The following is a 23,061-nucleotide window of genomic DNA, read 5'->3' as shown; positions in this document are numbered from 1 at the left end:
CAGGCCAGGGTAAGACAGGATAGGCCAGGGTAGGACAGGACAGGCCAGGGTAAGACAGGATAGGCCAGGGTAAGACAGGATAGGCCAGGGTAAGACAGGACAGGCCAGGGTAAGACAGGACAGGCCAGGGTAAGACAGGACAGGCCAGGGTAAGACAGGATAGGCCAGGGTAAGACAGGATAGGCCAGGGTAAGACAGGACAGGCCAGGGTAAGACAGGATAGGCCAGGGTAAGACAGGACAGGCCAGGGTAAGACAGGACAGGCCAGGGTAAGACAGGATAGGCCAGGGTAAGACAGGATAGGCCAGGGTAAGACAGGACAGGCCAGGGTAAGACAGGATAGGCCAGGGTAAGACAGGATAGGCCAGGGTAAGACAGGACAGGCCAGGGTAAGACAGGACAGGCCAGGGTAAGACAGGACAGGCCAGGGTAAGACAGGACAGGCCAGGGTAAGACAGGACAGGCCAGGGTAAGACAGGATAGGCCAGGGTAAGACAGGATAGGCCAGGGTAAGACAGGATAGGCCAGGGTAAGACAGGACAGGCCAGGGTAAGACAGGATAGGCCAGGGTAAGACAGGACAGGCCAGGGTAAGACAGGATAGGCCAGGGTAAGACAGGACAGGCCAGGGTAAGACAGGATAGGCCAGGGTAAGACAGGACAGGCCAGGGTAAGACAGGACAGGCCAGGGTAAGACAGGATAGGCCAGGGTAAGACAGGACAGGCCAGGGTAAGACAGGATAGGCCAGGGTAAGACAGGACAGGCCAGGGTAAGACAGGATAGGCCAGGGTAAGACAGGACAGGCCAGGGTAAGACAGGATAGGCCAGGGTAAGACAGGACAGGCCAGGGTAAGACAGGACAGGCCAGGGTAAGACAGGACAGGCCAGGGTAAGACAGGATAGGCCAGGGTAAGACAGGACAGGCCAGGGTAAGACAGGATAGGCCAGGATAAGACAGGACAGGCCAGAGTAAGACAGGACAGGCCAGGGTAAGACAGGACAGGCCAGGGTAAGACAGGACAGGCCAGGGTAAGACAGGATAGGCCAGGGTAAGACAGGATAGGCCAGGGTAAGACAGGATAGGCCAGGGTAAGACAGGACAGGCCAGGGTAAGACAGGATAGGCCAGGGTAAGACAGGATAGGCCAGGGTAAGACAGGACAGGCCAGGGTAAGACAGGATAGGCCAGGGTAAGACAGGACAGGCCAGGGTAAGACAGGATAGGCCAGGATAAGACAGGACAGGCCAGGGTAAGACAGGACATGCCAGGGTAAGGCAGGATAGGCCAGGGTAAGACAGGACAGGCCAGGGTAAGACAGGACAGGCCAGGGTAAGACAGGATAGGCCAGGGTAAGACAGGACAGGCCAGGGTAAGACAGGACAGGCCAGGGTAAGACAGGATAGGCCAGGGTAAGACAGGACAGGCCAGGGTAAGACAGGATAGGCCAGGGTAAGACAGGACAGGCCAGGGTAAGACAGGACAGGCCAGGGTAAGACAGGACAGGCCAGGGTAAGACAGGATAGGCCAGGGTAAGACAGGACAGGCCAGGGTAAGACAGGCCAGGGTAAGACAGGACAGGCCAGGGTAAGACAGGATAGGCCAGGGTAAGACAGGACAGGCCAGGGTAAGACAGGATAGGCCAGGATAAGACAGGACAGGCCAGAGTAAGACAGGACAGGCCAGGGTAAGACAGGACAGGCCAGGGTAAGACAGGACAGGCCAGGGTAAGACAGGATAGGCCAGGGTAAGACAGGATAGGCCAGGGTAAGACAGGATAGGCCAGGGTAAGACAGGACAGGCCAGGGTAAGACAGGATAGGCCAGGGTAAGACAGGATAGGCCAGGGTAAGACAGGACAGGCCAGGGTAAGACAGGATAGGCCAGGGTAAGACAGGACAGGCCAGGGTAAGACAGGATAGGCCAGGATAAGACAGGACAGGCCAGGGTAAGACAGGACATGCCAGGGTAAGGCAGGATAGGCCAGGGTAAGACAGGACAGGCCAGGGTAAGACAGGACAGGCCAGGGTAAGACAGGACAGGCCAGGGTAAGACAGGACAGGCCAGGGTAAGACAGGACAGGCCAGGGTAAGACAGGACAGGCCAGGGTAAGACAGGATAGGCCAGTGGGGCCCACAGGGACTGGCCTGAACTCTGGATCCCACTGCTGCCTTCGGCCCTCTCATCACAATATCACCACACATGATGGTTTATGGGCTTTTCTGCCGAGGAAACGGGAGGGAAGCACCGACTCTCTTTTGTTTTAGGCTGGTCTAAACCCAAGCTAAATTTGCAAGCGCGACAAACTGAGGAGGTGTCGCCTGTGTAGAGGACACTCAGTGTCTCTCTGGGGAGAGCAGAGAGTCAAACTGCCACTACAGCCTTCAGGGAGCAGGAACACCACTCAGGGAGCAGGAACACCACTCAGGGAGCAGGAACACTACTCAGGGAGCAGGAACACCACTCAGGGAGCAGAAACACCACTCAGGGAGCGGAAGTCAGCATGGGGGAAAAAATCATGAAAATGACGGTCAAGATTGTACATTAGCATGTGCTAAAAATGAAATGGCATTGTACGCTGGAGGCCTTTCTCTGGGAATCAATGGTGAAAGAGAGGCTGTCCACTTGCCTGCCAAGTTTATAGAACGAGGAAGACAGGGCGAGCGAGAGAGAGTATGTTAAGAGAAGGTGGGTGGGTGGGGTGCAGTTAGTTTGTCGCCATGCAGCCGGAGGCTCTTGGGCTGGGGGGGGGGTTTACTTTAACACTAGGGATGAATGGCTGATCTGGGGCATAGCTGTCCCCACCAGCTGATAGCAAAGCCCAACACAAAGCAACACCCACCGCCCTCAGACTGAGGTCATGGCCATGGGCGCAGCAGGGGTGATGTTATCACCCTGCACCACACACTCTTTCTTCATTGGTTTAATACCGTACACCAGCCATAGAGGAAGCCTACTCCCAACACCAGGCCCTAGACCATCAGGCTCCCTCACGTCGTCACTAGACCTAGAACCGGAGCATACTGTATATCTCCGGTTGTCCGGCAACAAGGTTTTTCAGTGTTCCGCCTAATGACCATATTGTCGCTTTCTTCCCCCACACAGTCATTCCAACCAATTACAGTTGAAATGCAGTAACAGCAACAGCTGCTCCCAGACAGACCCAGACATTACACTGTGCTGCTGCCTGCTGAACGCTTGAAATGCCAAACGACAAGACAGTTTCATTTAGATGCCTGGGGAGCTGGGTTTATTCATCTGCACCACACAGGAAGATGGGAACACGCACACACAGGCATGCACACACCAAACTAACGAACCAGAAACCAAATCATCTTTTATAATGTGTCCCACATACGCCAGTGTATTTCAAGTTCAAAGCATTCTTACTGGGAGGTGGTCTTTAATCCTGTCAAAAGACTATCTTCCTGGCAGAGCTTATTACTTAAAGGAACTGTCCAGTGTTTCCCGTTTTTATGAAATATGACCTATAATTGCTTCCAATATGAGTGAAATAGTTTTCCTTGAAAAAAGTTTTCAATTAAGTATGTTAAAAAGCAGCTTTTCTGTGTTGGAATACCAGTCGTTAAAAATATTAACGCGTGTAGACCGCTGATTGGCCAGCACATCGTCCTCTAGGCCGCTGATTGGCCAGCTCATCCTCCTCGGGAGTACGACATCATACTCTATCAGGAAATAGCAAGCATTTTAGAAACGGTCTGTTTGAGATGCAAGTTTGAGGCGGGGTGTTTTTCTTCCATTTTATGTTTTGACAAATAGGAGTATAGGATGAGTCAACAACATTATTTGGGTATGAGTTAACAAAATATGAACTTCTGAAAGTGATATTTTCACTGGACAGTTAATTTAAAGGATTAGATTACAGCACAAACTGTAAATCTATTAGGCCCACTGGCCAAAACATAGCGAGGCTTGAGTTACATGTAACAGCTATGACCCAGGTTAGCCCTAAAGTGGACTTGCTAGCTTGTTAGCACCTACTGCATCTCACTAGCAAGATTTACAAAATCTCTCATTAGCTTTCTCACACTTCTACTAGAACTACATATTGTTTACTGTAGTCCTGGATTTAGCCCTACAATCTGTAATTGCGTCCATTTAAACTGAGTAGAATTTTCCCAACAGAAATGGCCTAGCCCATTTCTCTCGATATCACCAGTTGAGGTCAGCATTTGGCTTTGGGGCTGGTTTCAGCTGCATCTATGTTGCCAATTAAAATGAACCTGCCACATTGGGAACAACACAACTTTGTTCCCAATTAATTCTTATGGAGATGACACCTGGGAGCCAAGCAGGCTAATAACTGTAGCTCTCTCTGTCCATCTCTCTGTCTCACTGCTGGAGAGGTCGTCTAGGAGGGCCCTGGAGACCTGACAGGCAGGCAAGCAGGCAGGCTGACTCATTTTACGGTGGTATGGTGGGGCCATATGGAGAAGAGAGAGACAAGCCATATTCTCTCTCTCTTTCTCTAGCTCCTCTCACCTTTCTCTCTCTCTCTCTATACCTCTTTCTGAGTCTCTCTCTCTCGCTTTACCTCTTTCTGAGTCTCTCTCTATATCTCCTGGCTACTGCTGTGGCGAGGCGAGCGCCACTCTATCACATAGCACAGCTAATCTGCTGCCAATTCCTAGAACGTTATCGCCCCTGCCGCCCTCCTCCCAGGGCCCTCCAGTGCAGACACCCCAGCTTTCAGCACTCTCTCCCAGCCTTGCACACTGACACACACCTCCACCTCTCCTACCCTCGTGGGAATACATTGGGGCCGCCGTGATCTGAGCATTGGAAATGCATTAGACTGTACCTTTACATTTTGTATTTTTAAACATTTTATTTCACCTTTATTTAACGAGGCAAGTCAGTTAAGACCAAATTCTTATTTACAATGACGGCCTACCAGAAGAAGCCTCCTGTGGGGACGGGGGCTGGGATTAAAAGTAAAAAATATAGGACAGAACACACATCACGACAAGAGAGACACCACAACACTACATAAAGAGAGACCTATGACAACATAGCATGGCAGCAACACATGAAAACACAGCATGGTAGCAACACAACATGGCAGCAGCACAAACATTATAGGGCACAGACAACAGCACAAAAGGCAAGAAGGTAGAGACAATAATACATCACGCGAAGCAGCCACAACTGTCAGTAAGATTGTCTATGACTGAGTCTTGGGAATGAAGAGATGGAAATAAAACTGTCCAGTTTGAGTGTGTTTTGCAGCTCGTTCCAGTCGCTAGCTGCAGCGAAATGAAAAGTCGAGCGACCCAGGGATGTGTGTGCTTTGGGGACCTTTAACAGAATGTGACTGGTAGAACGGGTGTTGTATGTGGAGGATGAGGGCTGCAGTAAATATCTCAGATAGGGGGGAGTGAGGCCTAAGAGGGTTTTATAAATAAGCAGTGGGCCTTGCGAGGGATATAAATTCGGGGTGTAGATCTAAGAAATTTCCTGACTGACTTAATTCCACCATAATTCCACCGCATTTATTCAGCGAGCCGCAAGGGATCCACCTCCACCAAGCCTGTCACGCACCTTCATAAAGGGAAGTCTGAGTCATACAAATGGCTGCTATATGCACTGAACACAGGTTTCCAACTAACCCCAAAGCCCACAGTTAACGAGAGACCCATGCTGTGCTTAGACTAAACAACATCAACAGCTTTCATTATAGATGTGGTTGGGTGGATCGCCCCCCCCCAGAATGTCAATGTTTGTGGTCATGATTAACGCACCGTTGCAGAGGGTGATTATGAGCATTGAAGAAGTTCTCTCTCATGTAATGGATACGGCGCAGATGAGAGCCTTTGGGAGAATGCCGGGCAGAGACACAGTAGGTATGAATGGAGTGTGTGTGTGTGTGTATGAATGCATGTGTGTGCGTAATGCTTCATTAAACCTCTAATGAAGGTCACCGACCGCTGGCATCCGACACCTGTGTGGGCATACCTGTGCCACCGCAGGACGGGGTGCTCGGTGTTCCAAGAACAGTACCACCCAAGCCAGAGAAGACCCCCCCGTCACCCTTCCTCAAAGCAACGGCCATTTAAAAAAATGCACTATTCTGAGCTTGTTTTGATCGAGTCAAGACCCAGCTAAACGCTCCTTTTAAGGAAGAGCGGAGGGATTTGTTTCTGTTTTGGGGCTGAAAACTGTGCAGGAAAGATGTTCAGATTCAGAGCCCCTGGAGAGATTGATGGCCACTGTGTTTCCTCTGTCTTTCAAACTAACAGAGTCTATGCGGGTTAGGAAGCACACACACAACGGAAGCCAGAAAAGCTGAAAGGGAACAAACTCTCAATAAGAAACAGGTAAGCGATGTTGCGGAGGATCGATTCGTTCTCGGAAACTCTCCTGAGAGAGAAAAGAAACACAGCAACCACAACATTGTCCTTTTTCCGATGTGGCTGCGCATCACTTCCAGGACTGACAATCAGCCTGTGTTTGCCATTTCAGAATGACTAAGTATGACCTGACAGAGACAGTGAAGACACACAGGTCAAACTCCTCAGGGTTCAAATGGCGTAGGTCCTCCAGCAGGCGGAAAGAGAGAGAGACCCAGTTCAGAACGAGAGGTACTAGCCTATCTATAGTACGCCAGGTGAGAGAGGGGAGGCCGCTTGCCCGCTCTGCCCATCCGTGCCCTCCTCTTCCAAAATGGACGGATGAACAGACCACATAGCAGCGATGCCACTCCCCCAGGCAGCTACATCCCTCTCTCTCCTCTCCACTCTCCGCCCATCTGCTTTTCCTCCCATAAACAAGGTGACGTAGTGCAGAGTGCTGCCAGAGAGCCTCCTCGCCTGCTGCTGCTGGATCCACAGCCTTTCTGCCAGCCTCCTCACCAGACGGTCTGTGACCTCCAGATCAACATCCATCTATCCACCCACCCCACTGGAGCAGGTAAGTGCACAGGCCTGGCGAGAATGACAACTTAAGGGCAGTAAAGAAAGCCATATTGTAATACTGTTCCAGCTATACGACGATATCGACATTACCTTGAAACTAATAACAAAGCACTCCTGCAGGGCTCCAAAGTATTCCCTAAATATAATTTATTCAGGGTCACGCACTAATAGTTCAAACGGTTAAGACTCACAAAACACCGAAGCGACTGTATTTGTGTCTCTCAAGCGATGATTGATCTTGCAATACGCAATAGTGTTGCTATGAAGGCTATATCCTGAGACAAATGGTACCCTGATGTTTAGGATGGAGCAGTACTGAACTTAACTGTCCTCCTGTCTAAACAGACAGAGCGGCGTGCGCGCTCGCACACACACATCAGAGGCTAGCCGTGACCTATCCACAACACACACATTTGCATCTGGCAAAGGCCTGGAATTTGCATTGATTGAAATGAGCAGACAGGACACAAAGGGAGTCTGTAGACAGGGAAAGGTTACTGCCAACCAACCAACCACACACTGGAGGAGAGAACTGGAAATCACATGGGTTTATCATGAAAATGGCCCACTCTAGCTTGCCTCAGTGCAGTGAATCTACCGGTAATCAATTCTCATATTCATTGTAATCCTATATTTAAATACCAGGTGGAAGAGGCTGTTATGAAGATACATTTTGTTTGAATAGAACAGACATTTTGTGGTTGGCAACTGACCATTGTTCACACTGCTATGTGTACCGTAATTGGGACTGTATAACATTTCACTTATGCCCTCTCCTGAGCCACACATCCAAATCAATGCCCACAGTTCCCTGTACATTGCTGTGTGATGCCATCATGGAAAGTTCAGCGCTGGGGGCCAAGCCCATTGAAAGCTTTCCTCCCTCTCCCTCCAGATGACTCATTATCACAGGAACTACGCCAAGAGAGCTGGAGAAAAAAAAAACACTATTGGCCTGTGAACGCTTCTGCCAGGTTTCAGAAGGATTTCCTTCTTAGGTTCGATTCGATTTCATGTTCGGCTTTGATTTCCCCCCCACTGACTCCGTCGCTCCATGTGGACTCTTTCATGAAGAGGAATGGCGGGTTTGGGTTTTACAATCCAAACAACGTCCCCATAGGGTTTCAACCACAGCCTCTATTAGTTTGTCATTTCATCCTGCTGTTATTAGTTTGTCATTTCATCCTGCTGTGTCCTTGGCCTCCCCTTCAGAATGCCCTTGTAAGGGTGGGTGGGCGAACCCAGGGGGCAGTGAATGAGTAGATGGTGACATGTTTAGTAGTGCCAGGGGAGAGGCTATTATTAATGAACTTATCATATCCCCTTGTCCTGACATGAGGAGAACGACTCCTGCCCACTACAGAGCTGAAGGCTTGGGGGGATTTTGGTGTTGACATGCCGCTTGATTGCCACTCATCGCTGAAGGCATTGTGCGTTAAGCAAACCATGTGTCATGTGACCAGGGGCGAGGGAGGTATGTTTGTGCCAGCCTGGGCTCCGACGTCATTCGCTAGTAACCCCTCTTACCCAGAACCCTCCAGTTCCTTTTAGGCTGGGGGCTCCTGTGATCTTCTTGGAACACCAGGGTATAGCCTAGCGTTCCTCTCAAACCACAATGGGACGTAAAACAACACGACTCAAACAAATGTAGAAAGATAATCTCTTAGCAGAGATGTATTGATGCTATAGTGGACAGAAGGCCCTTAATCCTCAGAGTCCTTATCAGGACTCCAGCGAGATTCCTCCGTATCTACATCCTGACCCATTAAATCCACACGCTCTACTGCACCCAACCCATGCTTTGCACGCGCAGTTCCCCTCCCTCCACACGGGCGGTGTTCACGAGGTCAGGTCAGAGGGATGCTTTTAAAGAGGGGTTTAGGTTTGGCTAGTGTCGAAATGGACTCCACCTCTTTGAGGTAGCCAAAGGTCAGCCCTAAGAATACCCGCTGGCACATAGCTGGAGCCGGGCAGATAACTGCTGTCAGCAGGTCTTCAGCGGGCCTGGCCGCCTCCTCGCCTTGCATCTCCCTCCCCTCTACTCTGGAGCAGGCCATGGGTAGTCTGACTCAGAGAGGCAGGGAACCAGCAGGGACCAGGGACAAAGCTGGGAGAGTGACCCACAGATCCTCACCTTTCCTGGGTATGCCTGTCACTGAGGAGCCCCTGAGGGGAGAGAGGAATCTGGAAGACGAGATATGGCCTGTGCGGGCGGACTAGAGAGAAGTAGGGCTGCTCTGACAATCACAACCCAGTGTGCATATTCTCGACCCAAAATGGAGGACAGCTTTAGCCACAGTAATATCTCCAACAGCACCCTCACCGTCACTGAGATTTAGAGGTGGTTTGAATGGCTTCATCTCCAGTTAGAAGTGTTCTGCGTTCCGATAAGGCCTGTGATCTCCAGCAGGTTTTTCCTTCCATGTTCCGCCAGAGGGAATGCGGTGGTCAGAAAGGGCACACCGCATACAGCACCTAGTCACGTCCATGTTGGAGTCGTCAAAGACCCAGCAGGGAAGTGGGATTCTCATTTCTATGATGTCGAAAGCTGTCACAGTACATAGAAAAACACACATTCCACATAAAATCATCGAGCTAAAGCATCGCATCCTTCAAGAACCCCAACAATATTCAAGCATTAAAATATGCCAAAATATGCAACAACAAAAACAAGTAACATACACCATGAATACCAAACCGCCACCATCCAGGTTACAAACATCTCTTCAAACCTAGCTTCCGACTCACAACCTATGAACCCCATTGAGAGAAAATTACAAAACCGTTTCCCTTTTTTTGGAAAACATTGCGGTGCGTCCTTCACAGAATAAGCCCAGATACGATCGGCCAAATCCAGTCGGCCATTTATAGAGAGGAATGAATTATGGGAGACGACAGGAGGTTGGAGTCCATTTTTATTATCATTCCATTATCCTCCCCTCTCGGTTGTTTTGACCTTGAGAGGAGGGGCAGAGCTGTACAAACACGTGACACTCGAGAGCAGACTCAGTGTGGATAGGAGATATGTGATTGATTAGAAGGCCTGGGGTTATGGGGCCCCAAAGTGAGTGACGTTTGATTATATAGATTTTTTTTATTTAAATTATGTTGTATTGTAACATACACTGGATAGCTGCAGTGAAATGTGTTGTTTTACAGGGTCAGCCATACCGTTGGGCATGAAGGGGAATGGGTGGGGTATCTTGCCCTCCAGTTGAACCAATTGTTAAGGAAACGGAATGTGACTGAAAATGTTATTCTGATTCCGTTAACGGTATTTCTTTGTCTGTGTTTCCTGCTCACTGACTCCCTCCCCCCAGCGCAGATCCTCCAGACCCCTGGGTACCGGGACCACTCCTCTCACCTCCCTCCGTCACCAGCCCGCCACCACTCTCTATCCTCTGCACCACCCCTCTGTCCACCTGTCCTAGAGTACGCCCCTCACTGCCTAGCGCCCAACCCCACAGAGCCCAGTCAGCCCCAGCATGGATAAGGTGCAGCACACGATGCGCTCGGCCATCCGCAGAGCCTCCATGGCGGTGGACGTGCCCCCCCAGGCCAGGCAGAACATGCAGGAGCTCTTTGTCAACTTCAGCCTCATCCTCATCTGCCTGCTGCTCATCTACATCATCGTGTTGTTGATGTGAGGGCCGAGGGGGGGGCCGGGAGGGGCCAGGTGCCACACTACAGCCCAACAGGGCCATGCACTCTTTAAGAGTGCCAGACAATGAAAGGGGAGAGGAGGGGATTGGGTGGCAAACATGGAGATGATCTTAATATTTTGTCAAATGGCTTTGAATTTGCAGGAATTAGTGTAGGATAAGATCAGATATACTGTTTTGTGGAGTCTAATCATTCGGCATGATTTATTTGAATGACATATACAATCATATATAATACCAGAAAGTTGCAGTGTGAGAGTTGCAATAGAAGATTGTTGTTCCCAGATTCAGTATAGACTCTCCTACATATTTATTTGCACAGTGAAGCTAAAGTAACAGAGTCATAAATATCATACCCCACCAATCAAATGCTAATGAGAGGTTAGCATGTTTTGGGGGCATGATCTTTGTGCATCTGTAACTCTCTCAATCATCATTATTCGCGATTCATTCGTGATGATCTGTAATCATGGTAGCATCCGCATTAATGTAGAAGTGTTCAGAAACATATTGTATTGTTATTTACCTTACAAGGGACTCAAATGACACAATAAAAGTATTTACCAATCATTGAGCACACCCTAATCCGAAACACTACTAAAACAAACTGCAAATGCATCCAACAAGTTTGTAGAGTCACAAGCATGATGTGGTCATTGCGTGCTAAGAATATGGGACCAAACACTAAACTTTGGACTAAATTGAATACACTATTGTAAGAGTAGAGGAGCTAACCCCTGTGTCCCTGCTATATTCCCAATCTGGTCCTTATGCAGTACCATCAGTCACCTAATTATCCCCAGTTCATTCACCCCCCCTCCTCTCCCCTGTAACTATTCCCCTGGTCGTTGCTGTAAATGAGAATGTGTTCTCAGTCAAATTACCTGTTAAAATAAGAGTTCAAATACTCATGGCACCTTCAGATGGGGGGACTAGATACATAAAGTGCATTCATTTCTAAATGGTAAACAGATGTGTATGAAAATACCCTGAAATAAAAAGGTGGCATTCTGTACTGTCGCCTGATAAAACTTTTGACCTCAAATCCAAAACGCTGGAGTATAGAGCCAAATTCAACCTTTCAGCTTCACAGTCCAAACAAATACGTAGGGGAGTGTATGTCAAAGTTGTGTGCACACATGTCACCCTCCTGTAGGTCTGTCATCCCTCACAGTGACTCTTAACTTACAGCTCCCTTCTGCCACCTGGCTATACTGACACACTACAGTGCACTGCTGAAATAAACGTACTGACAATGTTAACCCACGGGAATCTGACTTGTATATGTGTGTGTGATCATGTGTGTGTCTGCGTAAGCAAACCAGTCTCTCACTGGGCCCCTGTTTTCCCTCTCAGACCTCTGTAGCTGAACCAACAACCACCACAGCACAGCTACAGTGAGCGCTAAGCAGGGAGATGTAATCTGCATCCATCCAATCATCCATCCATCACTAGCCTTCCTGGGGAACCTTCCAGAAGACCCCCCCCGTCATCATGGATCTGGCCAACGACCGCGGCCTCAACCTGATGCTCAACTTCCTGCTCATCGTCATCATGCTGCTCCTCATGCTTGTCCTGGTCAAGCTCATGTAACCTCTGACATCTGACCTCATGGCTTACAGTAGTTAGGTTGAGCAATTCCAGTCCCCAAGGGCCACAGGGTCTGATGGGAGTCCCTCTACCTCTGATTTGATCATTTAAATACACCATGGCTTTGACTAATTACTATTCAACAGTTGTTCATCCGCAGCATCAAATCACTGAATAAAGGCTGCGAACCTACTGGATTAGAATCAAAGATCTTGAGCTGTTAGAGAGAAGAAAAGTCTGGGATTCCGTGAGATCGTAACATGAGACGGCAAGATTCAAAATATGACAGGATGATGAAGCTCCATCCACGGATGGTAGAGAATGTAAAAAATGTTGGCATGGGAGAATCAATAGCATGCCCTCCTTCCATTTAGCTGACCTCCCTCTAGTGGTAGAATCCCCTAACTGCACCACATTTCATTCTGGCCAATAATTTTATCCAAAGTCATGCGTGCATACATTTTACGTATGGGTTTATATGAGCCATAGAGAACAAGCTCTTTAAAGCTTTTACACTCACAGTCAGACTATTAAGACCAAAGCACAGAACACGCATGATGCAACTGACAAATGAAATGGAACTGAAAATTATTAAACCTGCAATATGTCACTTTTTTGGCTGACCCTACACAATTCACATAGAAATGTGAGTTATAGATCTGTCATTCTGATCGAAAGCTAGTCTAATCTGTTCCATGTGTGCTATTTCTATGGTTCCAATTTTTTGTCTTTTACTTTCTTTTTCAGTTTCAAACGGCTGAAAATACTATTTTAAAATATATATTTCACAGCGGTTTAGATGGTACAATGATTCTCTACACTATATTTTCTTGTTTTGCCACATAAACTGAAATTAGGAAAACTATTATGCAATCTTTAAAGGCCCAGTGTATTCAACAATGTGATAATCCTATGTTTTATATATATATTTCCACACAATGAGGTTGGAATAATACTGTAATATTGTGAAAATGATGATAATGCCCTAGAACTGTTTGAAAGGATTGCCTAAAATTTCTGCCTGTTTTGGTGGGATGGAGTTTTGGCCTTCTATGATGACATCACCATGGGGTAAATTAGATAATAGACCAATGAGAAAGAAGAGTTCCAAACCTCTCTGAAAATAACAGCTCATTTTCAGTTTCCCCCTCCCCACTCAGACCACTCGCAGACAGTCCTAACAAAATTCTTGCTTGAGAAATTGCCCTTTCCTAAGAAGCAATTATTTTGTTGATTTTGTACCATTTTAAATTAAAACAATCACAAGTTAGGTGCTTAATTGTTACCCAGAAATGATTTGATGTTGAGATAAAAACAGCTGCATATGACCTTTAAAGTTATCAGTCCTTTATGCTGCACTCACAGAGTAACAGTTGAGTTAGGCCCTTTAGAGACGGTTTGCATCTTTTTGTATCCAGTTGCTTTTGAACACAGTAGGAGTTTTTAGCATATTCACACTGGATACATTCACACATTCTTCCCTCAATACAAATGTGTATGTAGTGTAAACTGTTCGGGGAGAGATATAATATTGTTATTGCGATATCCTAACATAATTGTGTGCTGTAAATGTTTTAGTGTCCAGTAGTAAGAGGCGACTCATTTATTTTTGGCAGAGTAAGACACAAACACAGAGTAAATGCACCAAACGCGTCCAGCTCTCTGAAGATGAAACTACTGTAGAACGGTTGTCTATCTGCAGGCACTGGCTCCACTGGTCACTTTCTTATGCACACAACGCATTTTGTAAAGAATGTTAAAAGATAAAGATCAAATACACAAACCATAAAGAGTTTGCCTGTCTTCATTGAAAATGTCAACTACTTTATACTAGCCTTCATGGAAACGCATGTGTATCTGGGATCCACCCCTATCGCTCCAGTATCCCTGCACATTGTAAATATGGTATTGGAACTGACCCTGTTCTACCTTATGTTATTTTTAGTACCACATTGATATTGATTATTGCATAGCTTGGTTTAGAGCGTGCAAGAAAGGCATTTTACTCTACTTGAGGATGTGACGTTAAAACTTGAAACGTGATCGTTGGGACGTCCCTAACCCATTGAAGTTTACATTTAACATGGCCACGGTAAGGATTAGGTTAGAGTTATGGTTATGGTTAAGGGTAGGGACGTCCCCAAGATTCCAGATAGCACTGACCATCTTGTATTGTTTGCCTTTTGGAAAAACGTCAACGCTTCATAAGCCCACCAGAGGGCGATATGCCCTCATACTTAGTCCTACATGAAGTGGTTCACAATTTGGAGGGAAATCTTCACCCGTTTTTAGTACAGACTCCAGGCAATATTGTGCTGAAAATCTGAAAGTTAGTTGTCATGGGTGTTAACCTAACACTCATCAATTTATTTGACAGAGTCCCCTGACTAGCTGTCTAACAGAAACTGTAGTCTACTCCCCCAATACACCTCTCACCTGGTTGAGCTCGGCCTCTTGCCGTAGCCTCTCCCTCTGCTGCTGCTCCTGTTGCCAGGACGACAGGGCCCCACACAGCTCTGGCCCGGGGCCGGGGGGCCGGTACTCCATCTGCTCACTCAGCCACATCTGGGTCCTCACTGCTGGCTGGATGGGGGACCCTCCTACTGTCTGGTGGCCCAGTGGTAGGCCCCTCTGGCTGGGTACCGTCAGCCCGACGCCAGGGTGCTTGGTCTCCGGTAAGGCACTGTAGGTCAGGTCTAAGGTGTTGGGTTTGAGTGGGGACGAGCAGGCAGAGTGAGAGTCTGTCTTAGTACTCAGGGGGTACTTGTACCTGGCCTCGGCCCCTGGGGAGTGCAGGTGGGATAGGTAGGGGTCCGTGGGGCCCAGAGGGTCATGTCTGTAACCGTAGAGCACCCCTCTGTCCAGGGAGCCATGGGGGTCAGAGCGGTACGTGGCCCGACCCCCGGGGATGGTCTTCTCCTGGGGGCTGAGGCGGGTGAGGGAGGACCAACGTCGGACAGGCCGGGGGTCCTTCATGTCCAGGGGGCTGTCGAGGGGCGAGGGCAGCTGGCAGGAAGACCAGGGGTTGCTCCCAGGGGAGGGCACTGTGCTGAGCTTGGGGCCGGTGGAGGGCGAGGGCATGACGTGGGCCGTGGGGAGGGCACCTTGGGAGCGCAGCGGCTGGAAGGACAAGGTGGTGCTGGAGCTGGAGTGGTCTGGAGGAGAGGAGAGAGGAACACTGTGTGGGTGGACTTGTTCAACTATCTTACATATTCCAAACGACATACATTTCTATAATACACAACCACAACTTTTTGGGAAGTTTCTTGCCTGACGACTGTAGAATTTAGTTACAAAGGGGTGCTTCAATTCTGAACACAGTACTCCACAGTGTGTTCCAAGGACCATTTCAGACTACTGGGCATTATTAGTTTAGAAAATGTGTTCCTGGTTCATAGAAAGCTGCAGTCTGTCTGTCTGGAGGGCTCAGATGTTCGGCAGGGGTGTTACTGTGTTACTATATGGTTGGAGGCACCGCCCATAGTGTCAGCCCTGGGCTCATCTGCCATGTTCCTCATGAATAACCCACGGTCTTTGTGTGTGTGTGTGTGTGTGTGTGTTTTATACGACATACTAGGAACACTGCTGCCTCAGGGACATCACGCAACGTGAGCGATAAAGGACACCGCTCATGGAACAGACACATGTGGCCAGTCACACACAAAGAAGCACGGCGGAAACAAAGGACTGTGTCTATGGCTGGGCCCTTCTAAACCAACATGACTAACTACCAAAGCAAGACACGGATAATTAGCTCCCCAGTGCAGGTCTGAAAGTGATTGACAGTATCATAAGTTAAAGTCACACTGTCATTAATCATTGGATGAACCAAACCGTATGATACTTTTACTGTACCTCAGCATAAAACGCCACTAGTTAGCCATGGGTATATAGACAGGAGTGAACTCGGACTCATCACCAATTATAAGTTCTGCCCATTACTTATGCACATCATAGCAATGATGCAACAACCAGTGGCCCATATCCAACTTTCCTCATTTACAGCAATAGACTAACATTAAGGCATCAAAGCCCCCACTGGGGCTTCCGTGCATCTCATTAAGACTAGAGGACTCTGCAATGCAGCAGAGCAGGGATTTACTCCTTCCAGACTTATTGCATGTAGACTGGCTGGTGAGTTGGGGGAACAGGGAGAGGGAGGAGAGAGTAAGCCACAGTGAAAGGGAGAAAGGAGGCTGAAGCTGGGGCAGAGTGGGAGGAGGACAATAGCCTGGGATGGTCTTAGCGCTGTCTGGGCCAACTCTTTTGTCATCCGTTGTAATGCTGTAAACGGTTTGCATGGTAACTAACACCACAGAGGAGTTGGCTCAACTAAACCATGCAGTGGCAGTGATCTTCCACAAGGTGAGAGAGAGGAAGACAGAGGACCAGACTGAGAGTGACAGGGCAGTCCTCCCAACATCCCAGAGCCCTCTAGTACTGGGAGCACAGAACTGCTCCTCACCCTAACGAACCCTGTGAAAAGTTCCCTTCAACTGAATCTAAACAATAGGTGACCAAAATGAGAGCAGGCCAAGGGCTCTGACACCCCTCTATCCTGACAGTGACAGAGGGACACTTTGAAGGAGGAGTCAGCCAGTCAGAGAAGAGATAGAGCAGTCATTCTGTCAGCTCTTCTCACGTCACATTAGTCATTGGGGCAATTCACACATCAGAGCAACAACCCCCATGCACTGTCCGGAATGTTCTCTAATATAAGCAGCAAGGACGCAGGGTGGGACGCATAATGATTGTATGCTTGGTTGTGTTGTAAGGTCAATCAACTTAAAAGATTGTCGGCAATATTTTGAAAGCAATGTTAGTTCAGAATGGAGGTCAATTTCACTGGTTTTCAAGTTGTACTGAAGTAGCCTACTTAAACTGACGTTGTACTGAGACAAAGACCCCGTTGTCATGCCACCATACCACCCGGATTCCGTTGCTCCTTGTTGTTGTTCAGTTTGCGCTCACCTTGAGCCCCCCAGGAAACCATTAGCGGTTGGGCCGTTAACAAAGACAGAGGCACGTGGCTCGTCGAGGTTCTGACAAAGTGCTCCTTTGTTAACACTTTTGAGTGTCAGGGCAAATGCTAGAGCAGCTGGAAGGGGCTGGGGGTTGAAGGGTGGAGGTGGGGCAAGTTAGGCTCAGACAGCCCGTTCCACACAGGACCGGCTGCCACTCTAAACCTAGTCTCACACATGAGACACTTCCTTCCCTAGCTGGCTACGTGCAATAACCTGGTCTGAGGAAGAGGTGACTCTAAACCAGGGCCCGGCTGCATAAAACATCAAGCGTTAGGGTTAACCTTAAGGAATAGAGCCCCTCAAATATTTCCTTAGGTAAGGGCCTTTACAGTAGTTTGAAGGTATGGATGGCAGAAAGAGTATCTGGATACCACGGAGACATAATTTACTGACTAATGTCTCGTCAAAGAGATTGCTTTAATTTTGTCAGATAGCAATCAAGACAGGATAACCAAATTGCTTCAGAAGATAATAAATCACGTTTCTTGTAGTTACTTTTTTCTCAACTTGTTTATATTAAGTACGTCAAGCTAGCTTAAATAGTACTTAGAGCTAACTAGCTAGCTTTGTAGCTATGGATTGTGCATCTTCCATTGTTTAGCTAAGTAGCTAGCTTTGTAGCCATGGATTGTGCATCTTCCATTGTTTAGCTAAGTAGCTAGCTTTGTAGCCATGGATTGTGCATCTTCCATTGTTTAGCTAACTAGCTAGCTTTGTAGCCATGGATTGTGCATCTTCCATTGTTTAGCTAAGTAGCTAGCTTTGTAGCTATGGATTGTGCATCTTCCATTGTTTAGCTAAGTAGCTAGCTTTGTAGCCATGGATTGTGCATCTTCCATTGTTTAGCTAAGTAGCTAGCTTTGTAGCCATGGATTGTGCATCTTCCATTGTTTAGCTAACTAGCTAGCTTTGTAGCCATGGATTGTGCATCTTCCATTGTTTAGCTAACTAGCTAGCTTTGTAGCCATGGATTGTGCATCTTCCATTGTTTAGCTAAGTAACTAGTTTTGTAGCCATAGATTGTGCATCTTCCATTGTTTAGCTAAGTAGCTAGCTGGTTGATGTTTTCCTTTTGTAACCAGAGCAGATGAAAACAACAATCACCTCCACAAATGCTATTTACATTGATATCCATACTGAATGAAGCCGATAAGGGATCTCGTGGGCACCCTTAACTTTTCCACTTAATTTAACGGGGAAATTCACCTTAAAATGTTTTGTGCAACTGACTTAAAGTTAAGGACACTTTAAGGGAAAAGATAAGGTGTTTTATGCATCCAGACCCACTAACCAGCCTTCTGCTGTCTCTATACACGCTAAGCCTGACACAGGTAGTCTGAAAGGCTTTGACTAGACATAAACCAGTCTGGAAGGGGTTAAGTAGACATAAACCAGTCTGGTAGGGGTTAAGTAGACATAAACCAGTCTGGAAGGGGTTAAGTAGACATAAACCAGTCTGGAAGGTGTTAAGTAGACATAAACCAGTCTGGTAGGGGTTAAGTAGACATAAACCAGTCTGGAAGGGGTTAAGTAGACATAAACCAGTCTGAAAGGCTTTGAGTAGACATAAACCAGTCTGGAAGGGGTTAAGTAGACATAACACCTTCCAGACTGGTTTATGTCTACTTAACACCTTCCAGACTGGTTTAAGTAGACATAAACCAGTCTGGAAGGTGTTAAGTAGACATAAACCAGTCTGGTAGGGGTTAAGTAGACATAAACCAGTCTGGAAGGGGTTAAGTAGACATAAACCAGTCTGAAAGGCTTTGAGTAGACATAAACCAGTCTGGAAGGGGTTAAGTAGACATAAACCAGTCTGGAAGGTGTTAAGTAGACATAAACCAGTCTGGAAGGGGTTAAGTAGACATAAACCAGTCTGGAAGGGGTTAAGTAGACATAAACCAGTCTGAAAGGCTTTGAGTAGACATAAACCAGTCTGGAAGGGGTTAAGTAGACATAAACCAGTCTGGAAGGGGTTAAGTAGACATAAACCAGTCTGGAAGGTGTTAAGTAGACATAAACCAGTCTGGAAGGTGTTAAGTAGACATAAACCAGTCTGGAAGGTGTTAAGTAGACATAAACCAGTCTGGAAGGTGTTAAGTAGACATAAACCAGTCTGGATAGCTCTAAGTGAAGAAGACATATCCTGGCTGGCTACTGTTGGAGACTGCGGCTCAGACCTGCTAGTTTCTCTTTTCCTGTAGGCCAGCTGGAGCTCAGGAAGCATGCTACACTGAGCGCTAACAACTTGGAAAGGCATTCAGATGCACACTGTGACTGACTGACCCTGGGCTTCCAATGGCTACTGAAGTGAACTCAGCCTTAACCACTCTGGATGCCAGCACTACAGTACAGCACACGAAGCACTGAGAGGTAGGGAACAGCATGGAGGGTTAGTGGAGGAGGGAAAGTCAACGTGGGGAAGTACAGAGGGCAGTGTATTAACACTGACAACCAGCTCTGACAGCCTGATGATGCTAGCATGATGATGATGGTAACTGATATAACAGTTGGCTACCAGGGAGCAAGCATAATGAGGCCACACCACAGAATGGTGACAAGTGGTGACAGGACTGCTGGCAGGGAGGATATGCTCACGACAATTCTAAGCAATGCCAATAAGCTTGTTATTGGAGCAAAAAGCAATAACAAGTGTTCTGAAAGGCGATACAGATCTCTGAGATCCAGCAGGCTTGAATTAAAACTCTATTAACAGGGCTCAACGGCGTAACAATTTTACTCGCATATATGCGCCTAAATATTTTCCTGTGCGACCTTACATTTTAACCAGAGTGCCTAGAGAAATGAAGGATTCGAGCTTCATAACCTCAAATATTTTTCTTTGTGTTCCTAATTTCTTCGTGTTTGCCAATATTTTTCAATTTAGGCGCAAACATGCTCCGTGTAAAAATATAAAAAAATATGCGAAGAGAGCTGATTAAATATCGAGGCCTTATTAAATCAAAGAAAATAAATTCTAATCTAATCTAATTGTATTCGTCACATGCGTGGTAAACAACAGATGTAGACCAAACAGTGAAATGCTTACTTACAGGCCCTTCCCAACAAGGAAGAGAGAAAGAAAACAGAGAAATAATAAAAAGGCAAAACATAATAATAAAATGAATAATAAATACACAATGAGTAATGATAACTTGTTATAAACATGGGGTGCCAGTAAACATGGGGTGCCAGAGTCGATGTGCAGGGGTACGAGGTAATTGAGGTAGAAATGTATAGCACATTCGGAAATTATTCAGACCCCTTGACTTTTTTCACATATTGTTACGTAACAGCCTTATTCTAAAATTGATTTTTTTTCACCCCTCAATCTACACACAATACCCCACAATGACAAAACAAAAACAGGTTTTAAGAATTTTTTTCAAATGCATAAAAACATTTAAACTGAAATATGACATACACATAAGTATTGAGACCCTTTACTCAGTACTTTTTTGAAGCACCTTTGGCAGTGATTACAGCCTTGAGTCTTCTTGGGTATGACGCTACAAGTTTGCCACACCTGGGGGGGATCTTCTGTCAGGTTGGATGGGGAGCGTCGCTGCACAGCTATCTTCAGGTCTCGTCAGAGATGTTCGGGTTCAAGTCCGGATTCTGGCTGGGCCACTCAAGGACATTCAGAGACCTGTCCCGAAGCCACACCTGCGTTGTCTTGGCTCTGTAGTTAGGATCGTTGTCCTGTTGGAAGGTGAACCTTCACCCCAGTCTGAGGTCCTGAGCACTCTGGAGCAGGTTTTCATCAAGGATCTCTCTCTACTTTGCTCCGTTCATCTTTCCCTTGAACCTGACTAGTCACCCTCTCGCTGAAAACCATCCCCACAGCATCATGCTGCCACCACCATGCTTCACCATAGGGATGGTGCCAGGTTTCTTCCAGACGTGACGCTTGGCATTCAGGTCAAAGAGTTCAAACTTGGTTTCATCAGACCAGAGAATCTTGTTTCTCATGGTTTGAGAGTCTTTAGGTGCCTTTTGGCAAACTCCAAGCAAGCAGTCATGAGCCTTTTACTGAGGAGTGGCTTCGTCTGACCACTCTACCATAAAGGCCTAATTGGTGGAGTGCTGCAGAGATGGTTGTCCTTCTGGAAGGTTCTCAACAGAGGAACTCTGGAGCTCTGTCAGAGTAACCATCGGGTTCTTGGTCACCTCCCAGATCAAGGGCCGCTCTAGGAAGAGTCTTGATGCTTCCTAACATCTTCCATTTAAGAATGAGGGTGGCCACTGTGTTCTTGGGGACCTTCAATGCTGTAGACATTTTTGGGTACCCTTCCTCAGATCTGTGCCTCGACACAATCCTGTCTCGGTGCTCTACGGACAATTCCTTCGACCTCATGACTTGGTTTTTGCTCTGACAAGCACGGTCAACTTTGGGACCTTATATAGACAGGTGTGTGTCTTTCCAAATCATGTCCAATCCATTGAATTTACCACAGGTTGACTCCAATCAAGTTGTAGAAAGATCTCAAGGGTGTTCAATGGAAACAGGATGCACCTGAACTCAATTTAGAGTCTCATAGCAAAGGGTCTGAATACTTATGCATATAAAGGTATTTCTGTTTATTTTTTATACATACATTTGCAAAAAATACTAAAAAACACTATTTGCTTTGTCATTATGGGGTATTGTTTGTAGATTGATTAGTATTTTTATTTTTATTGAATCCATTTTAGAATAAGGCGGTAACGTAACAAAATGTTTTAAAAAAGGGGCCTGAATACTTTCCGAATGAACTGTACATTAAACTAGGAATAAAGGGACTAGGGAACAGGATAGATAATAAAGAATAGCAGCAGCTTAAGTAATGAGTCAAAATAGTTAGTATAAAAATAGGTCAATGCAGATAGTCCTGGTAGCTTTTTGGGTAGAAGCTGTTCAGCGTCCTGTTGGTTCCAGACTTGGTGCAGAGAGAACAGTCTATGACTTGGGTGGCTGTAGTCTTTCACCATTTTTCGGAGATTCCTCTGACACTGCCTGGTATAGAGGTGTACCCTCTGTAGCGCCTTGCGATCGGATGCCAAGCAGCTGCCATAGCAAGTGATGATGCAGCCAGTCAAGATGCTCTCAATTGAGGATCTGAGGGCCCATGCCTCCTGAGGGGAAGAGGCATTGTCATGCCCTCTTCACAATTGTGTTGGTGTGTGTGGACCACGATAGATCCTTAGTGATGTAGACAATGAGAATCTTGAAGCTCTCAACCTACTCCACTACAGCCCCGTCGATGTGAATCGGTGCGTGCTTGGCCCTCTGTTTCCGTGTAGTCCCAAGATCAGCTCCTTTGTCTTGCTGACGTTGAGGGAGAGGTCTTTGCCCTGGCACGTGTTGCGGGTCAGCGTGGTGGATGTGCTGTTGCCTACCCTCGCCATCTGGTGGTGGCCCGTCAGGAAGTCCAGGATCCACAGTTGTAGAGGGAGGTGTTCAGTCCCAGGGTCCTTAGATTAGGTGATGAGCTTGAAGGGCACTAAGGCGTTGAGCGCTGAACTGTAGTCAATGAGCAGCACTCTCACATAGGTGTCCAGGTGGGAGAGGTGCAGCGTGGAGTGCAATAGAGACCGCGTCATCTGCGGATCTGCCGGGGCGGTATGCGAGTTGGAGTGGGTCCAGGGTATCTGGGATGATGGTGTTGTGATGTGAGCCATTAAGAGTGATTTCAGATGTTATTGTATGAAATCAAAGAGGGGCAAGAGCCTAAAACAGACACACATTTTAACAGCTGTTATTCATTACACAATAAAAAAAATAAAAAAATTGGAGGTCGAAGTCTGTGTTTCCCACCCTTATATAGTCAGGGAGGTAATTTCAGACGGAGTTTAACGCACCCAGAATAGACTC

General features: G+C 47.1%; 2 protein-coding genes across 5 annotated transcripts in view; one reads left to right on the top strand and one right to left on the bottom strand.

Moving 5' to 3' along the window:
- The window catches only part of cep85l (centrosomal protein 85, like), a 77,720-nt gene that overhangs the window by 21,836 nt on the left and 32,823 nt on the right, over nucleotides 1-23,061 (bottom strand). For both annotated transcript variants that reach the window (XM_035774833.2, XM_035774832.2), the window contains one exon: nucleotides 14,620-15,338. In XM_035774833.2, the coding sequence (XP_035630726.2) occupies nucleotides 14,620-15,338 (719 nt within the window). The remainder of the gene's footprint in view (nucleotides 1-14,619; nucleotides 15,339-23,061) is intronic.
- pln (phospholamban) lies at nucleotides 6,715-13,973 on the top strand. 3 transcript variants are annotated; one of them, XM_052523537.1, is made up of 3 exons: nucleotides 6,720-6,926; nucleotides 10,252-10,574; nucleotides 11,950-13,973. In XM_052523537.1, the coding sequence occupies exons 2-3, from the start codon at nucleotides 10,417-10,419 to the stop codon at nucleotides 11,957-11,959; spliced, it is 168 nt and encodes a 55-aa protein (XP_052379497.1). In that variant the 5' UTR covers nucleotides 6,720-6,926; nucleotides 10,252-10,416; the 3' UTR covers nucleotides 11,960-13,973. The 3 variants fall into 3 exon arrangements, with proteins under 3 accessions (XP_035630727.1, XP_052379497.1, XP_052379496.1); XM_052523536.1 differs by having other exon boundaries at nucleotides 6,721-6,926; nucleotides 10,257-10,574; XM_035774834.2 differs by lacking the exon at nucleotides 11,950-13,973 and having other exon boundaries at nucleotides 6,715-6,926; nucleotides 10,257-10,578.

This window comes from Oncorhynchus keta, chromosome 8 (assembly GCF_023373465.1).
Source record: "Oncorhynchus keta strain PuntledgeMale-10-30-2019 chromosome 8, Oket_V2, whole genome shotgun sequence".
NCBI lineage: Eukaryota > Metazoa > Chordata > Actinopteri > Salmoniformes > Salmonidae > Oncorhynchus > Oncorhynchus keta.
Note: the sequence above shows the minus strand (reverse complement) of the source record. Positions and strands in the feature narration are given on the sequence as shown.

What these genes read in the sequence shown, in the direction of transcription:
- pln (XM_052523537.1), top strand. Translation starts at nt 10,417, where the DNA reads ATGGATAAGGTGCAGCACACGATGCGCTCGGCCATCCGCAGAGCCTCC.